The sequence below is a fragment of the Piliocolobus tephrosceles genome, chromosome 17, assembly GCF_002776525.5.
Source record: "Piliocolobus tephrosceles isolate RC106 chromosome 17, ASM277652v3, whole genome shotgun sequence".
Lineage (NCBI taxonomy): Eukaryota > Metazoa > Chordata > Mammalia > Primates > Cercopithecidae > Piliocolobus > Piliocolobus tephrosceles.
In genome coordinates this window covers 32,395,232-32,412,075 of record NC_045450.1, presented here as the reverse complement: position 1 = coordinate 32,412,075, position 16,844 = coordinate 32,395,232, and the positions used below count along the sequence as shown (strand labels likewise).

The following is a 16,844-nucleotide window of genomic DNA, read 5'->3' as shown; positions in this document are numbered from 1 at the left end:
AGATGTTCACAGAAATAAATGAGGAGAACATTAAAATATAAATATTTGCTCAAAACTCATGAAGATTCATAAACTTTATGAAAATTATTCATGAAAATATATAAAAATTATATGAATTATATGAATATGTAGCCTTCATTGAGCTTCTGAAAATCATTTTCAAAAGGCAGGTTTCTTAGGCATTATATTCTGATATTTCTAATTCAACACCATTCTTAAGAAGTATAGGATACAATAGAATAATGTAATCTGAGAAGAGGAAATAAGTAATTAAGCTGTGTCTATAACAAATCAAAACTGTCAGGCTGGGCGCAGTGGCTCACTCCTGTAATACCAGTACTTTGGGAGGCCGAGGTGGGTGGATCACTTGAGATAAAAAGTTCAAGACCTGCCTGGCCAACATGGTGAAACTTTGTCTCTACTAAAAATACAAAAAAAAAAAAAAAAAAAAAAAAATCAGCCAGGAATGGTGGTGGGTGCCTGTAATCCCAGCTACTCAGGAAGCTGAGGCAGGAGAATCTCATGAACCCAGGAGGCAGAGGCTCCATGATCCAAGATTGCGCCATTGCACTCCAGCCTGGGCAACAAGAGCAAGACTCCGTCTCAAGAAAAACAAAACAAAACAAAACAAAACAAAACAAAATAAAAACTGTCAATATATGGAGCTAATTTTTTAATGGAACCAAATTAAAAAAAAAAAACCCAAAAAACAAAAAACCAAGTTCAAAAGCCATTAAAACAATGGCTTCTGTCTATACAGTGATAGTCTTAATCAGAGATACACAAAGGGATAAAAGAAATCTAACAGGTTAAATACTAAACATTTAATTTCTTTCTAAGTTGAATACAGTCTAAAAAATATATCCAAAACACTGAAAATATAATGTTTTCCTCCAGACTTTATAGGATTTTTTCTCATCTCTTTAATGAGAAAGAAATATTACTTATATAATAAATTATTGAAATAAAAAACAGCAATATTATTTATTTAGCTTGCATAATGTGTCAGACATTTAGTTAAGAGGTTTACAGATACTATCATTTCATCATAAACACAACCCTGATTTAGGGATCATTATTCCCATTTAAAATATGACAAAAGAGGGGCTTAGAAAGATTAATTCAATTGTCCAAGGTCACACAGTTAATAAGTAGAAGAGGCAGGTTTTATAGCTAGGCCTATATGAGATGCAAAGCCACTATACTATATTACTTCCTTAAAAACAAAAATTTATTACATATATATGCAGTGTTCTTTGATCTTTAAGAAAGTAATTCATGTAAAACTCTATGCATCTGTATTTTTAGAGGAGAAAGCATGAAACTCCCTCTTTCTCATTAATTTGAAAAATGAGAGACCAAGTGTACTATATGTTTTTAGCTGAGCTCTATATAAATATGTACACGATTTAGCAAACAAGTACTGACTTTCATCCGCAATTTGGAAACTTGCAGTACAGAAAATAAGCTTTTATGACTAAAAAGCATTCCTTTCATACTGGCCTTTTCTCCAAAGACTGTCAAAGTAGATCAATCCATTTTAATTGGCATATTAAATGGGCTAGTCTACTTTGCAGAGTCAAAGCTTGGGTGTCACTGAATATGAAACTGAATTCTCTCAAGGGTGTGTCAATACACATGATCTGCTCTATCATGATAATTCTGCCATTAATGTAAAATACTGCTTCAAGTAGCTGACTAAAAATACTTGTATTTTATTCACCTGCATGACGGCAAAAATACATGGAACTCTCTAAGGACCTCATGAGAGAAAAATCATTCCTCAAGAAAGTAGGGGCTCCCAAAGCCCAATCCTCTGGCTTAGAAGGGGACAACTTGTCAGGATATAGATTATTAAATATGGTGGAGCTAGAAGGCATTAATCGATAGGTTTTCTTCAAAGATCACTAGACCTTCAAAAACTGCGAATGGATTCAAAACAGGAAAAAAGTGAAGTAGGTAAATTTCAGGTTAAATTCATAAATTTATTCATATTTATGAAAAACTGAGATTTCTTTCTTCAGAGAAAAATGTCAAATACAGATTCATTAAAACAATACTAGATCACAATAATCCTTGTACGTCTTTATTCTGGACCATAAATCTTGCTTTCTCACTTCTATTTTTCCTTCTTTTACATTTTAGCCATGAGTATAAGAAGTTTCCATCCTGTAGATGAAATATGTTATTATACATCATGCCTATTATTGAAACTTTTAATTTTAATAGGTTAAGTGTGTTAATTAGAATTATGTTATTAAATATGTTTAAGCTCATTTTTTTGACTTCCAATTCAAGTTTTCTCAGTTCTGGATTTTTTTTTTTATCAAGGCATTGAATTTTAATTGGCTCAGGTATAAATACCAATTGATAAGAAACTCTTCACTACCCTTCAAGACGGCAGACAGAATTACCTGAGGAGAAACTCTGTGTGGCTGTGGCATATTCAGGCTAGGCTCTCTCAGAAGCATCTTTGATGCCTTGACTATTTTATTCTGTTTCATTATGATAATCATAAGAACTTCTATTCAGTACTCAAATTCACTCCCATGCTTGTAGATAAATTTGGGTTTTGGGACCCACATAAACACTTTATTTCTTTGCCAAGCTAGTGAAGTTGTTGTTGTTATCTTTTAATCTTTTAAGTAGAAATTGTGTCTCAAATTGGTTAAACTATTTGAGAACATTAGAATAAACTAAGCCAAATAAAACAGAGCCACATGCAAAATTTCCTTAACCACCTTAAATTTCCTTAAATCTTTTTAAAGACTAATAAATCTTTAAAAACTGAATAGATTTGGAACAGAACTTTAAAAAAGGAAATAGCTACAAGTCCATATTGTAGGAGTGCTATATAATGTATCTACTAAATTAGGAGGGGCTTATAACCTTTCTTGGATTGCAGTAAACTCAACTTCCTGAGCAGATGGTCTTCCACTATATAACTGCTCTTTAACTCCTTCCAGTCTGGCTTCTGGGCACACTACTCCACTAAAGTCACTCAAAGGTTACCAATAACCTAGATTATGGAAGCCAGCAACAGAAGCACTAGAAGGCGATTTACGAATTAAACCCAGCCAAATAATTTTATAGATTAGAGAACTACACTCCAGAGATGCTAGGAGTCCTTCCCCAGATTATACTGCAGGTGAATCACACAAGGTCTAAAGAACTAGCACCTGAATTTCTGCCAGTGCTTTGCTGCTCCTCCCAGCCAATGAGGTAGTCAGCCTTCCTGAACCAATACATCAAAATTCTTTACACCTTACACTGTTTCAATCTTCTTGCTAGATTACTCTGTCCTGCCCTTCCTGGAACATCTTTTTTTCTTTTTCTTTTTGAGACAGAGTCTCACTCTGTCGCCCAGGCTGGAGTGCAGTGGCATGATCTTGGCTTACTGCAACCTCTGCCTGCTAGGTTCAAGCAATTCTCCTGCCTCAGCCTCCTGAGTAGCTGGGACTACAGGTGCACACCACCACACCTGGCTAATTTTTGTATTTTTAGTATAGACGGGGTTTCACCATGTTGGTCAGGCTGGTCTTGAACTACTGACCTTGTGATCCACCCGCCTTGGCCTCCCAAAGTGCTGGGATTACAGACATGAGCCACCATGCCCGGCCAGAACACGTCTTTACTCCACCATCCGCATTACCTATACTGTGGGAAAGAATGAAGCCTGGAGCCTGGCCTTCCAAGAATTGTCTGCTCCCATAGGTTAATTTCCACCATGAACCATGTTCAATAGAACACAATCTTACATCTTTTATTTAGATTAACTACTGGGCACCTCAATTAATTGTCATGTCTGCATTGGAACTATCAAAATACAAGTAACAACAATAGCTAAGCCCAAGGTTGGATTCAGAAGCATGCAGTGTGCCTCCTGTGTTCTTAACCATTTTGCTAGGCAGAACATCCAAACAATATGAAACCTTTCCTATTTGTACTCTTGAATATTGAAATACTATTTTCATATCAGATTTTTTTTCTATGATTCTTCCCTTGACACTAGAATGGCTTATTTATGTAAAAATCCTGCTTTAGCCAACAATATCAATTTTGAGAAACAACATCAATTTTCCTTAAATTGGTTTAAAAACAAAATGAAGGGGGAAAAAAGCAATTCCTGGCTGGCTATTGCCTGTTAAATATACTAGTTTCAGACAATATTCCAAAAAACATTTAAAAAGGTATGAGGTGTATTTTCCTACTTAACCAGGAATCTTCTGTATTCTAATTAGTATAATACACATGTAAAAATAAGTCCATTTGCTACAGAACTCCAGAAACCCACCCCTTAGTTACTATAAATAGATGTTCTCTAGGGATCACCTTATCCCTAGTGGACAACTGTAACGCAAAATACAATAAATCAATAAAATGCATATGGCCAGCTGCTTGCAGTTTCTGCTGCAACCAGAGCTCTCCCAAGTTTGAATGAGCTGCAAAGGCTGGAAACAACAGTCTTCAAGAAACCATTATCTCACATTAGCACGGCAGAGGTGTTGCAAATGAACGATGAAGGTCTCATTCATAGATAATCAGTGGGTACCCGGCACCAGAATTACCTAGGCAACAGAAGCTGATGGGTCCTTTAATAGGAACAAGTTAGGGTGAACAGGGTTAGGGAGTAAACACCTCCTGAAAGTGTTTTCCTTTGGATAAGGAAGAAGAAAATCCCTACTAAAATTACTGTTATAGATCTGTGGACTTGGTTTCACCCTAGCATAACAGGGAAGAAGAAAGAAGGAAATAATTAACATGATGATATAATGAATCCCAGCATACATTTTGTACTGATGGGGCATCTTCGTATTTAATTTTTCAGATCACTTCCACAGGCCTCTCAGCATCGTAAGGCACAGGTGCAACTGTGTTCCTATGATGTGATATTCAGCCAGGCTGTTCAAGAAACAAGCTATTTCTCCTGTTAACTCCTTCACACCATTACAAAAATCACTGCTTCCAAAAGCTTGACATTCCCTCCTTCCTTTCCTTCTTCAGTTAACACCTTCATATTGGTTTTGTCACTTGACAACTGTGTGACCTTGGAGTACTAAACCTCTCTGAGACTCACATTGTCTACCCGTAAAATGGATATAATATTTGTCTCAGAAAAAAAATGTTAAAATCAGATATAATGAGTATAAAAGTGGAGTGTACACTGCCAATAAACAAAAGAAACACAATCAAGAGTAGTTATCATTGTATCTATCAATTCTATTCTCTGGTCCTGTCAAATACCAAACTAGGCTAACAGAAGACAAGAGTAAGACACATTCTCTACTTTCAGGACCTCTTTGAGGAAGTGAGGCATGTAAACCAACAACTGCAATAGTGACATGTGTTGTACATGAAGTACGCAAAAGAAATCAGTCTTAATGGCACAGCTTCTAAACACATGACTTCTTGCCCGGGACTAATTTGTAGGATGGGATAATATAGTATTTTGTATAATTTATTTTCCCCAAATCAAATGTGCCATAGAAAAGTGGGGGTAGAGAAGCAGATATTGTTACCCTGTTTATAAGAATAAAGGATGGTCCAATGAACAGTTTGCGGTAAATTTTCCTTTAAATATGACTTTCCCAGACAATTTAGTAAGTCTGGTGTTGTTTAATTTACTTGGTTTGTATCTATTTGGGGCCATCACAACTATTTAGTAAATATCTACCTCTACTCATATATATCACAGTGTTTGGTTTATTCCCTAAGAACTGAAGAAACATTGTGCATAGAAAGAGAAAAAGACACTCAACAGAAACTGAGGAAAGACTCAAGCACAGGAGGTGAGGCCTGGGCTCCTAGTTCCAGAGAGCAGAGTGCATATGTGCTCTCAGTTCTCATCTCTCTTCAGATCCCAGAGAAAAGACCGGCTACAGATTTAAAATAAACAAAAAAGACTAAGCCAGAGCAATGACAAAAAGAAAGAAGGTCATGAGATAACAAGGTATTTAAACACATTTCTAGTGTAAAAGATGGCAAATAAAAATGCATTAATGAGTAAAGCAGAGAAAATCTGTATAAAACAAACAATACCACTTAGAGTATCACCAAAGTGCTGCAGCAGGTATGAGAGCTGACCCACCAATTAGAAGAGACCCAGAGGGGCACTTGGTTTGCAAGCACAATGGAGGACAGGTGGGAGAAGCGGAAGTGAACAGAAGGACTGATTAAAGGCCACAGTGGCCAGCCACATGTACCACACAGGGAACCACAGTCAGCAATAAAGCAGGGCTTTTCTCCAAATATACAGAACAAGCTGGCTGGGGTGAGTTAAGGCTTCCACTGCAAACAACAGATTCTTAAAGCCTTTTATGTTCTGGCATTTGGCAAGGGTGATAAGAGTCTTGTTTGTTCCCAATCAGATCCCTGATGCATCAATAAGGTTAGCCAGGAGACAAAATTCCCATCACCTCTCCCTCACCTCTGGATGGGATGGTGGGGGTAGCAGACTACTACTTAATATTTTGAGAATAATCAGCTCACTTATCACACTAATATATGATTGAATGATGAGGTCTACAAGGTATGTGACAAAATAACCAGTGGGAAGAAAGAAAAACACCATACTAATGAAACACACAAACATTAGTATGGAAATTACGCTTAGTGAAATAAGCCACACACAGAAGGACAAATATGGCATGATTCCACTTATATGAGGTAACTAGAACAGGCAAATTCATAGAGACAAAAAGTACAATAGAGATTACCAGGGGCTGGAGGGAGGAGAGAAAGAGGGTTACTGCTTAATGGGTACAGAAGTTTTGTTGAAGACAATAAAAAAGGTTTTGGTATACATAGAGGCAACAGCTACATTACATCGTAACTGTACTTTATGCCACTGACTTGTACACTTATGAATGACTGAAATGATATATATATCTTTTATATGTATGTATATTTATATTACATATAGATACTATATATTATATTATTATATAAATATGTTTATATAATATATAGTATATATTTATACATTATATATTGTTGGGAATAGGCCCCCAAATCTGGCCATAAACTGGCCCCAAAACTGGCCACAAACAAAATTTCTGAAGCACTGTGACATGCTTGTGATGGCCTTGACGCCCACACTGGAAGGCTGTTGGTTTACCGAATGAGGGCAAGGAACACCTGGCCCACCCAGGGTGGAAAACCGCTTAAGGTGTTCTTAAACCGCAACAATAGCATAAGCAATGTGTGCCTTAAGGACATGTTCATGCTGCAGATAACTAGCCACAGCCCATCCCTTTATTTCGGCCCATCCCTTTATTTCCCATAAGGAATACTTTTAGTAAATCTTATGACTGGCTTGCTGTCAATAAATATGTGGGTAAATCTCTGTTCAAGGCTCTCAGCTCTGAAGGCAGTGAGATCCCTGATTTCCCACTCCACACTCCGTATTTCTGTGTGTGTGTCTTTAATTCCTCTAGCGCCGCTGGGTTAGGGTCTCCACAGCCAAGCTGGTCTCGGCAATATATAATATTTATATACATCATATATATTTTACTTTATTTTAAAAAAAGAAAAAAATGTACTGTGAAGAATCAACAAATGTTGACAACTGTATAACCACATGCAAAGAATGAAGCTGGCTTTATACTTCACACCATATATAAAATTAACTCAGAATGGATCACAGTTCTAAATATAAGAGCTAAAACTATAAAATTCTTAGAAGAAAATACAGACACCAATCTTCATGACTTTGGATTAGGCAATGGTTTCTTAGACATGATACCATAAGCACAAGCAACTAAAGGAAAAAATAGATAAATGAGGCTTCTTCAAACTTCCGTGCTTCAAATGACACCAAGAAGAAACTGGAATGATAATCCACAGAATGGCAGAAAATTTTTACAATCATATAAAGGTCTCAGAATATATAAAGAACTGTTACAATACAATAATAAAAGAAACAAATCAATTAAAAAACGACCATAGTATCCGAATAGTTCTGAATGTTCTAAAATTGGTTCTGGTAAATATACTAAAAACCATTTAATTGTATGCTTTAAATTAGTGAATTGTATGGGATGCAATTCTACCTCAATAAAGCTGCCATTAAAAATAAGTGCTCAATAAATGATAGCCATTATTGTTTAAAAAATTACTCTGAAGAAAAAAGATGAGTAAAGGAACAGAAGAAATCTTTTTTACTTGTAGAAAGACTTATTATGAACATATATTATCCACTATAAAAATTGGAAGTAGGAATAAGATAAGCTGGAAAGAAAGCAGACCGGACTGGCCAGAGGCCTCAGCCCTTGAAGAATGGCAATACAGTGAGATTCTTGAGATTACATATATGCTAGGCTGGGCAGTGCAGGAGTCTGCAGCCTGAAATAACCAATAGGCATAGAAAAAAGAAAAATCTGTTTCTCTCACCAGAGGACTGGGAAATGGAAAGCACAACGGAGACCAAGTGGGGAGCTCTAATCTCAGCTCTTCAACTGAGATACCAGTTGGCCAATCTGTCTTCAGCAGCAACTTCAAAGTCCTGGTGAGCCAACCCAACCCAACCTCTGCTTCACAACCAGAGCACTAATGGGCCAACATATTTGCAGCATCAACAAAGAAGCCCCAGAGAGCTTCCTGACTCCACAGTGCTCTACTATTCAGGTACCCTTGGGCAGTCCAATTCACCTGCAGAGGTTTCAAAGCAATGACAGTCCTACTCAACCCCTGCTCCACACCAGGGGCAACAGCAATTAGGCTGATCCTCCCATGTCAGCTGAGCCTGGTAGCTTCTGGCCCTCCACCCAGTGGCATAAGGAGACTTAGGACAAGAAGAAATGGGGCATTACCTGTAGAGGAACACAAATTTGAACTGACAGGGAATTTCTCATTTGAAACTACGGAAGCCAGAGGAAGTGGCACAATATTTCTTACTGCTGAAATAAAACAATTGTTAACTAGCAATCCTATATCCAACGTAACTACCCTTCAGGAATGAAAGTGAAATAAAGATATTCTCAGACAAAGAAAAACTAAGAAATTTGTTGCTAGCAGACCTACCCATAAATAATGTCTAAAGGAAGGTCTCCAAACAGAAAGAAAATAACAGAAGAAGGCTGGGACATTCAGATAGGAAAGAACATGAAATGGTAAAAACTGAGGTCAGCACAATAGACTATCCTTCATCCCATGAACTTCTTGAATCAAAGTTTATGGCTGAAGCAAAATTTTTCACAAAACTTGATGTGCTGCTCAATGAAGACAGAGGAAATATTTTTAAAAATTATGTTTAAGAAATGAAAAAGGTAAGGGAAACTAATGGAAGAAGTAAGGTTTCTATAATTCACTTAAAGTGGCAAAATGATACCACTACACTTTTGATAACTTATGAATGTATATAGTAATTCCTAGAGCAACCAACTAACGAAAACTTAAAAAGTGATATATGAAAAAACATAATAAATGAACATTATGAATAAATTAAAGTGGAATTCTAAAAAATGTTCAAATAACCTGCAGGATTTTCTTCAATGTGTGAATGGTTAAACAAACTAAGGTACCACCATACCATGGCCTACAACTCAGCAATAAAAAGAAACAAACTATGTGATATGGTTTGGATCTATGTTCCCACCCAAATTTCATGTCTAGCTGTAATCTCCAGTGTTGAAGGTAGGGACTGGTGGGATGTGGTTGGATCATGGAGGTGGAGTTCTCAAGAATGGTAGCACCATTCCCCCTTGGTACTGCATAGTGAGTTCTCACAAGATCTGGTTGTTTAAAAGTGTGTAGGCTCTCCCCCTCACTCTCCTGCTCCTGCCATATAAGACGCCTATTCCTGCTTTGCCTTCCTCCATGAGTAAAACCTCCCTGAGGCCTCCCCAAAAGCCTGGAAACATGGAAGTTGCTATGCTTCCTGTACAGCCTGCAGAACCATGAGCCAATTAAACTTCTTTTCTTTATAAATCACCCAGTCTCAGGTATTTGTTTATAGCAGTTGAGAATGGACTAATACACTGTTGATACATGCAACAACTTGGAGGAATCTCATGGAAATTATGTTGAGTGAAAAAAGCCAATCCCAAAAGGTTAGGTACAGTTCAATTTTTATAACACTCCTAAAATGACAAATTTATAAAATAAAGAACATATTAGTACTTGCAAGGGGTTAAGAACTGGGGTGAAGGAAGTGGGTATGATTATAAAGGAGTAACACAAGGAAGCCTTATGGTGATATGGGATGGTACAATTAAGTATCTTGACCGTGACGGTGGTTACACAAAATTTTAACAAAATGCAATTAATGTAAAATATAGTCAAAAATAAAGAAACAGAAAACATTTGAGAAAAACTAAGAGACTCACAAGATGATAAGAGTGTTTTGCATGCCTGAGGCCTTGGGCCACGGTGTACCAGTTTGTCCAGAGAGTTTACACTAACAATGTGATTTACAGTGAACATCTGGGTTTTCCCTGTGGGGCTGGTGCTTAAACAATTGAGATGCTGCATGCCTACATAACTGACCTTTAGTAAAAACCATACAAAACAAAGCTTGAGCAAGCTTCCCTGATTGGTAACACTATGCATGTGTTGACACATCCTCGCTAGGGTAATTAAGTGTATCTCACTTGACTCCACTGGAAGAAGACACTTGGAAGCCTGTGCCGAGGTTCCTCAGGACTTGTCCCATGTGCCTTTTCCCTTTGCTGATTTTATTCTGTATCCTTTCACAGTAATCACCCCTAAGTGTAAGTGTAACAGCTTCTAAGTTCTGTGAGTCCTCTAGTGAATTACAGTGGCTGAGGGTAGTCATGGGATCCCTGACATACCTTCTTTCGAGGGTAAGCACTTCTACCATTTTCAGAAACTGCTTGGACTTTACTACTTCCTATTTACTTTCCTAACTTGTGGCAGGGTTTAAAGCACCTAGTGAATTCCCACAGATCAGTTAGTTACAAAATCTCACCTGTTCAATCATGACTAAGTGGCTATTGACACCAACATTTCAAACAGAGGGCTGCATATCTGGAGATATGTCTGACCCCTCTGTTTCATCAGTCCACTTCACCCAGCCCCGGGAATAGACATGGGCATGCCAGGTCTTGCCTACCGCTTAAAATGGCTGAGAAAGTGGCAAGGCAGCTTCAATATTTTATATATCACCACAACCATGTGGCGACATATCCACTCCCAGTAGTTTTCTGCTGCAAATATCCCCATCACCTCCCTCTCAGAAACTGTATACAACACTGCACAGAGGTATTCTGCCATGTGGCTACAGGAGAAGAGCATTTCTCTTAACTAGGATGTGGCTCCACTTGGGAGGCATGATACAGATAATTCAGTAGCAGCAGTACAAAGTAATTTTGACATAAAACCTACCTGCAGAGTGAATTCTCTTTAAAATTCACTCTCAGTCACTCATATCCTGAGAAGCTTTCTTGAGCAGGAGAGAAAGAGTTGCAAGCAGTATATTGTACACCAAAATTTACACATAACCCACAGCCATCATTATATGTGTCAAGCATGAAACTGTTTAAATTGATGATTTTGTTAGCCATATGCCTATGAAATGCTTTGATGTTCTCTGGCTCCTGTCCGCACACCTCAAATCTGTGACCTATTAATTTATTTTCTAAGAAAAGGCTTTGAGGTTTTGTCATTCTAGAGAAGTGGGTCACACATGTGAAATACTATTTAAGTGATACATATTAGTCTTAAAATGGCTCAGTCCCAGCACTGGCAATATGAAGTTAAATGAATTCCCTATTTTGCCATGTCTTCAAGTAAAATGGTGTATTTCAAATCGGTACAGACTGTACACTTGCACTGCACCTACAAACACTTGTTTTGTTGACATGACACAGTCTGAATCCATAGCTACTAAATGCAAAAATTTAAAAACGATTCCTTCCCCAACACGTCACCAAGTGCTGAGAACAACTCTGCCAATTGTACCAACATGAGCGGTAACTAAGATAAAGGCCAAATCCCCTCTTACATAAGGAGTTAGCAGGCCAGTGGGAAATTTCCATCACATATTAACACAGGAATTTTATGTTCTTGAGAAAACCATAGCATTTATTTACAAGTCTCTCAAATAGCTTCTCATCCATAAATAACTCAGAGTCATTACATGTTTTGTTGAAGACCAGCAAAAGAGTCAGAGAAACAGTGCAATACAATCTAATGGGGCCGTTGGCTCTCACTTTCTCTTATTAAAACAAGCACTTATTGCTCTGTGTGTGTGTGTGTGTGTGTGTGTGTGTATGTAAAATATGTAATTTTTTTAATATAAGGAACATTTCCATTTGTAAGATTATCTTCTGTAACTGTTGATACCAATCTTATTAAATGTATGTTCACTGCTTAGAATCCAAGGCACACATGCAGGTTCATTCCCTTTCTCCTCAGGCAGTTTCCGCAATCCACAACATTCTCATTTTAACAGTCCTTATTACTGGTATCATTTAATACTTGAGGGTTTGCTCAAGTCAATATCAAACTTGCTGATCCTACAAACATTATTTTGTTGACACAACACAGTCTGAATCCATAGCTACTAAATGTAAAAATTGTAAAAGTATTCCTTCCCCAACACATCACCAAGTCGCTGTTGCTGTAACAACTCTGTCAGTCACTCAGCCTTGTCATGGAGCCACAGTGCAGGGGAGACATCAAGCACAGGACTTTCGGGGGATCCCACTCCCTTCGATCACTGGTCCTCCTGCCACCCAGATGCACTGCTTCTTCTCAAAGACACTTGACACCTTAAACTCAACATTCCGAAGATGGAAATGTTTACCTGGAAGGCACTTTGTTGGACCCATCTGAAACCCACTTCCTCATTAACAAATAGCCCTTTACCACAAGAAAATCTTAACTAACCAGAAGAGGGAGAAACCTTTCCTTCAGAAGGAACAACAAAAACCTATTCAGAACAAAAATACACTCTTCAATTAAGCTTAAATGTCTCTGGGCGAGTCTAAATTAAGAAATACAATATCTCTTTACCTGATTGGAAAACCTCATGCTCACGTTACGCTGATCTTTTAGTGGGACATAGCGCTGCACAGGATCAATGTCTTTAGGACTGATTAGTTCATCAGCTGAAAAAAAGAAGGGGAATGACATTACCAAAAATGCATTTGCATAACACTATAAACCAACTAGACTTTTAGAAAATACTCCAACAAGAGCAGAATATACATTTTTCTCAGTGTACATGAAACATCCTCCGCTAGGATATACCACATACTAGGCCATAAAATAAACCTCAATATATAGAAAAGGACTGAAATCATAAAAAGTATATTGTCTGACCACAAGGAAATGAAATTAAGAATCAATAACAGAAAGAAATCTTATAAATTCACACATACGTGGAAATGAAAACATACTACTAAATAACTAATGGGTCAAATAATAAATCAAAAGGGAAATGAGAAAATATATTCTAATATACTTTCTGAGGAGATTAATGAAAATAAAGACAAACACCAAAATCAATGGGATGTGGGTAAAACAATGCTCAGAGAAAAAATTATAGCTATAAAGTCCTATATTAAACAGAAGGAAAATCTCAAATAAATAACCTATTTTTCCATCTTAAGACAGTGGATAAGACGGCTGGGCGCAGTGGCTCATGCCTGTAATTCCAGCACTTTGGGAGGCCGAGGCAGGCAGATCACAAGGTCAGGAGTTCGAGACCAGCCTGGCCAACATGGTGAAACCCCATCTCTACTAAAAATACAAAAAAAAAAAAAAAAAAAAAAAAACAACTAGCTGGGCGTGGTGGTGTGCACCTGTAATCCCAGCTACTCGAGAGCTGAGGCAGGAGAATCACTTGAACCCAGGACGTGGAAGTTGCAATGAGCTGGGATTGTGTCACTGTACTACAGCTTGGGTGATAGAGAGAGATTCTGTCTCAAAAAAAAAGAAAAAAAAAAAAAAAAAGACAGTGGATGAAAAAGACCAAAGTAAATCAAAAGCAACAGAAGGAAGGAAATAATAAAGATTAGAGTGGAAATTAATGAAACAAAGTATAGAAAAACAATACAGAATCAAGGAAATCAAAAGTAGTTTCTTAAAAAGCTCAAAAGCTCAATAAAACTTGCAAACCTTTAGCTAGATTGACCAAGAAGAGAGAAGACTCAAATTACTAAATCAAGAATGCAAGAAAGAACAGAGATATAGACCAATGGAACAGAACAGAGCCCTCAGAAATAATACCACACATCTACAGCCATCTGATCTTTGATAAACCTGACAAAAACAAGAAATGGGGAAAGGATTCCCTATTTAATAAATGGTGCTAGGAAAATTGGCTAGCCATAAATAGAAAGCTGAAACTGGATCCTTTCCTTACTCCTTATACAAAAATTAATTCAAGATGGATTAGAGACTTAAATGTTACACCTAAAACCATAAAAACCCTAGAAGAAAACCTAGGGAATACCATTCAGGACATAGGCATGGGCAAGGACTTCACGTCTAAAACACCAAAAGCAACGGCAACAAAAGTCAAAATTGACAAATGGGATCTAATTAAACTAAAGAGCTTCTGCGCAGCAAAAGAAACTACCATCAGAGTGAACAGGCAACCTATAGAATGGCAGAAAATTTTTGCAATCTACTCATCTGACAAAGGGCTAATATCCAGAACCTATAAAGAACTCAATCAAATTTACAAGAAAAAAACAACCCATCAAAAAGTGGGCAAAGGATATGAATAGACACTTCTCAAAAGAAGACATTCATACAGCCAACAGACACATGAGAAAATGCTCATCATCACTGGCCATCAGAGAAATGCAAATCAAAACCACAATGAGATACCATCTCACACCAGTTAGAATGGCAATCTTTAAAAAATCAGGAAACAACAGGTGCTGGAGAGGATGTGGAGAAATAGGAATACTTTACACCGTTGGTGGGACTGTAAACTAGTTCAACCATTGTGGAAAACAGTGTGGCGATTCCTCAAGGATCTAGAACTAGAAATACCATTTGACCCAGCCATCCCATTACTGGGGATATACCCAAAGGATTATAGGTCATGCTGCTATAAAGATACATGCACACATATGTTTATTGCGGCACTATTCACAATAGCAAAGACTTGGAATCAACCCAAATGTCCATCAGTGACAGACTGGATTAAGAAAATGTGGCACATATACACCATGGAATACTATGCAGCCATAAAAAAAGGATGAGTTTGTGTCCTTTGTAGGGACATGGATGCAGCTGGAAACCATCATTCTCAGCAAACTATCACAAGAACAGAAAACCAAATACCACATGTTCTCACTCATAGGTGGGAACTGAACAATGAGATCACTTGGACACAGAAAGGGGAGCATCACACACGGGGTCCTATTATGGGGAGGGGGTGGGGGAGGGATGGCATTGGGAGTTATACCTGATGTAAATGATGAGTTAATGGGTGCAGCACACCAACATGGCACAGGTGTATATATGTAACAAACCTGCACATTGTGCACATGTACCCTAGAACTTAAAGTATAATTAAAAAAAAAAAAAAAAGGAAAAAGAATGCAAGAAAGAAACATTACTACAGAACTAAAGGATTATAAGAGAATAATATCAACAAATATATGCCATCAAATTAGATAACTAGATGAAATGGATGAATTATTCCCAGAAAGACACAAACTACCAGCACTGACTCAAGAAGGAATAGAAAATCTAAACAGATTTGTAAAAAGTACGTAAAGTGATTGAAACTTCACACACACACACACACACACAGCTCAAGACTAGATGGCATCACTGGTGCATTCTACCAAGCAGTTAAAGAAAAATTAAAACCAACCTTTCACAAACTGTGCTCCCCCTCCCAAAAAAGAGGGAACACCTCCCAACTCATTCTAAGAGGTCAATATTATTCTAATACCAAAATCAAAGTATCACAAGAAAATTACAAAGCAAAATCTGTTATACAGACACAAAAATCCTCAGCAAAATACTAGCAAACCAAATCCAATAACATAAAGAAGGGATGACACATCATAACCAAGTAGAATCTATCCCACAAATGCAAGGATGGCTTAACATCACAAAGTCAATTATTAACAGACCCTATCAACAAAATAAAGAAGAAAACACTATATGATCACTTCCACAGACTGAGAAAATGCATTTGACAAAATTCAACATCCTTGAATAAAAACATTCAACAAAGTAGGAACAGAAGAAAATGTATTCAACCAAATAAAGGGCATCTATGAAAAAGCTACAGCTAATATCACACTCAATGGTAAAAGACTAAACGCTTTTCCCCCAAAGTTCAGGAATAAGACAAGGATGTTCACTCTCACCACCACTTCTATTCAACATTGAACTGGAGGTTCCAGCCAGGGAAATTGGGAAAGAAAAAGTAATAAAAAGTATCAGATTGGAAAGGAAAAAAGCTATGGTAATTAATAGTGTGGTATTAGCATAAGAACAGACACAGAAATAGAATACAGAGTCCAAAAATAAACCCTTGCATATATAGTCAACTGATTTTTGACAAGGGTGTCAAAACAATTCAGTAGGGAGAGAAAGGATTTTTCTTTGTTTTGTTTTGAGACAGAGTCTTGCTCTGTTATCCAGGTGGAGTGCAGTGGCACAATCTCAACTTACTCCAACTTTTGCCTCCCAGGTTCTTCTGGTGCCTCAGTCTCCTGAGTCGCAGGGATTACAAGGCATTTACCACCATGCCTGGCTAATTTTGTGTTTTTTGTAGAGACAGGGTTTTGCCATGTTGGCCAGGCTGGTCTTAAACTCTTGGCCTCAAGCCTCAGCCTTCCAAAGGGTTGGGATTACATGTGTAAGTCACTATGCCCAGCCAAAAAAAGTTTTTTTTATTGACAAAT

At 37.5% G+C, this 16,844-nt stretch overlaps 1 protein-coding gene across 1 annotated transcript in view; it reads right to left on the bottom strand.

Annotated features, from left to right (window-relative positions):
- Positions 1–16,844, bottom strand: part of PHKB (phosphorylase kinase regulatory subunit beta) — a 218,480-nt gene that overhangs the window by 62,052 nt on the left and 139,584 nt on the right. The window contains exon 14 of the mRNA XM_031934443.1: positions 12,976–13,070. Coding sequence (XP_031790303.1) covers positions 12,976–13,070 — 95 coding nt within the window. The remainder of the gene's footprint in view (positions 1–12,975; positions 13,071–16,844) is intronic.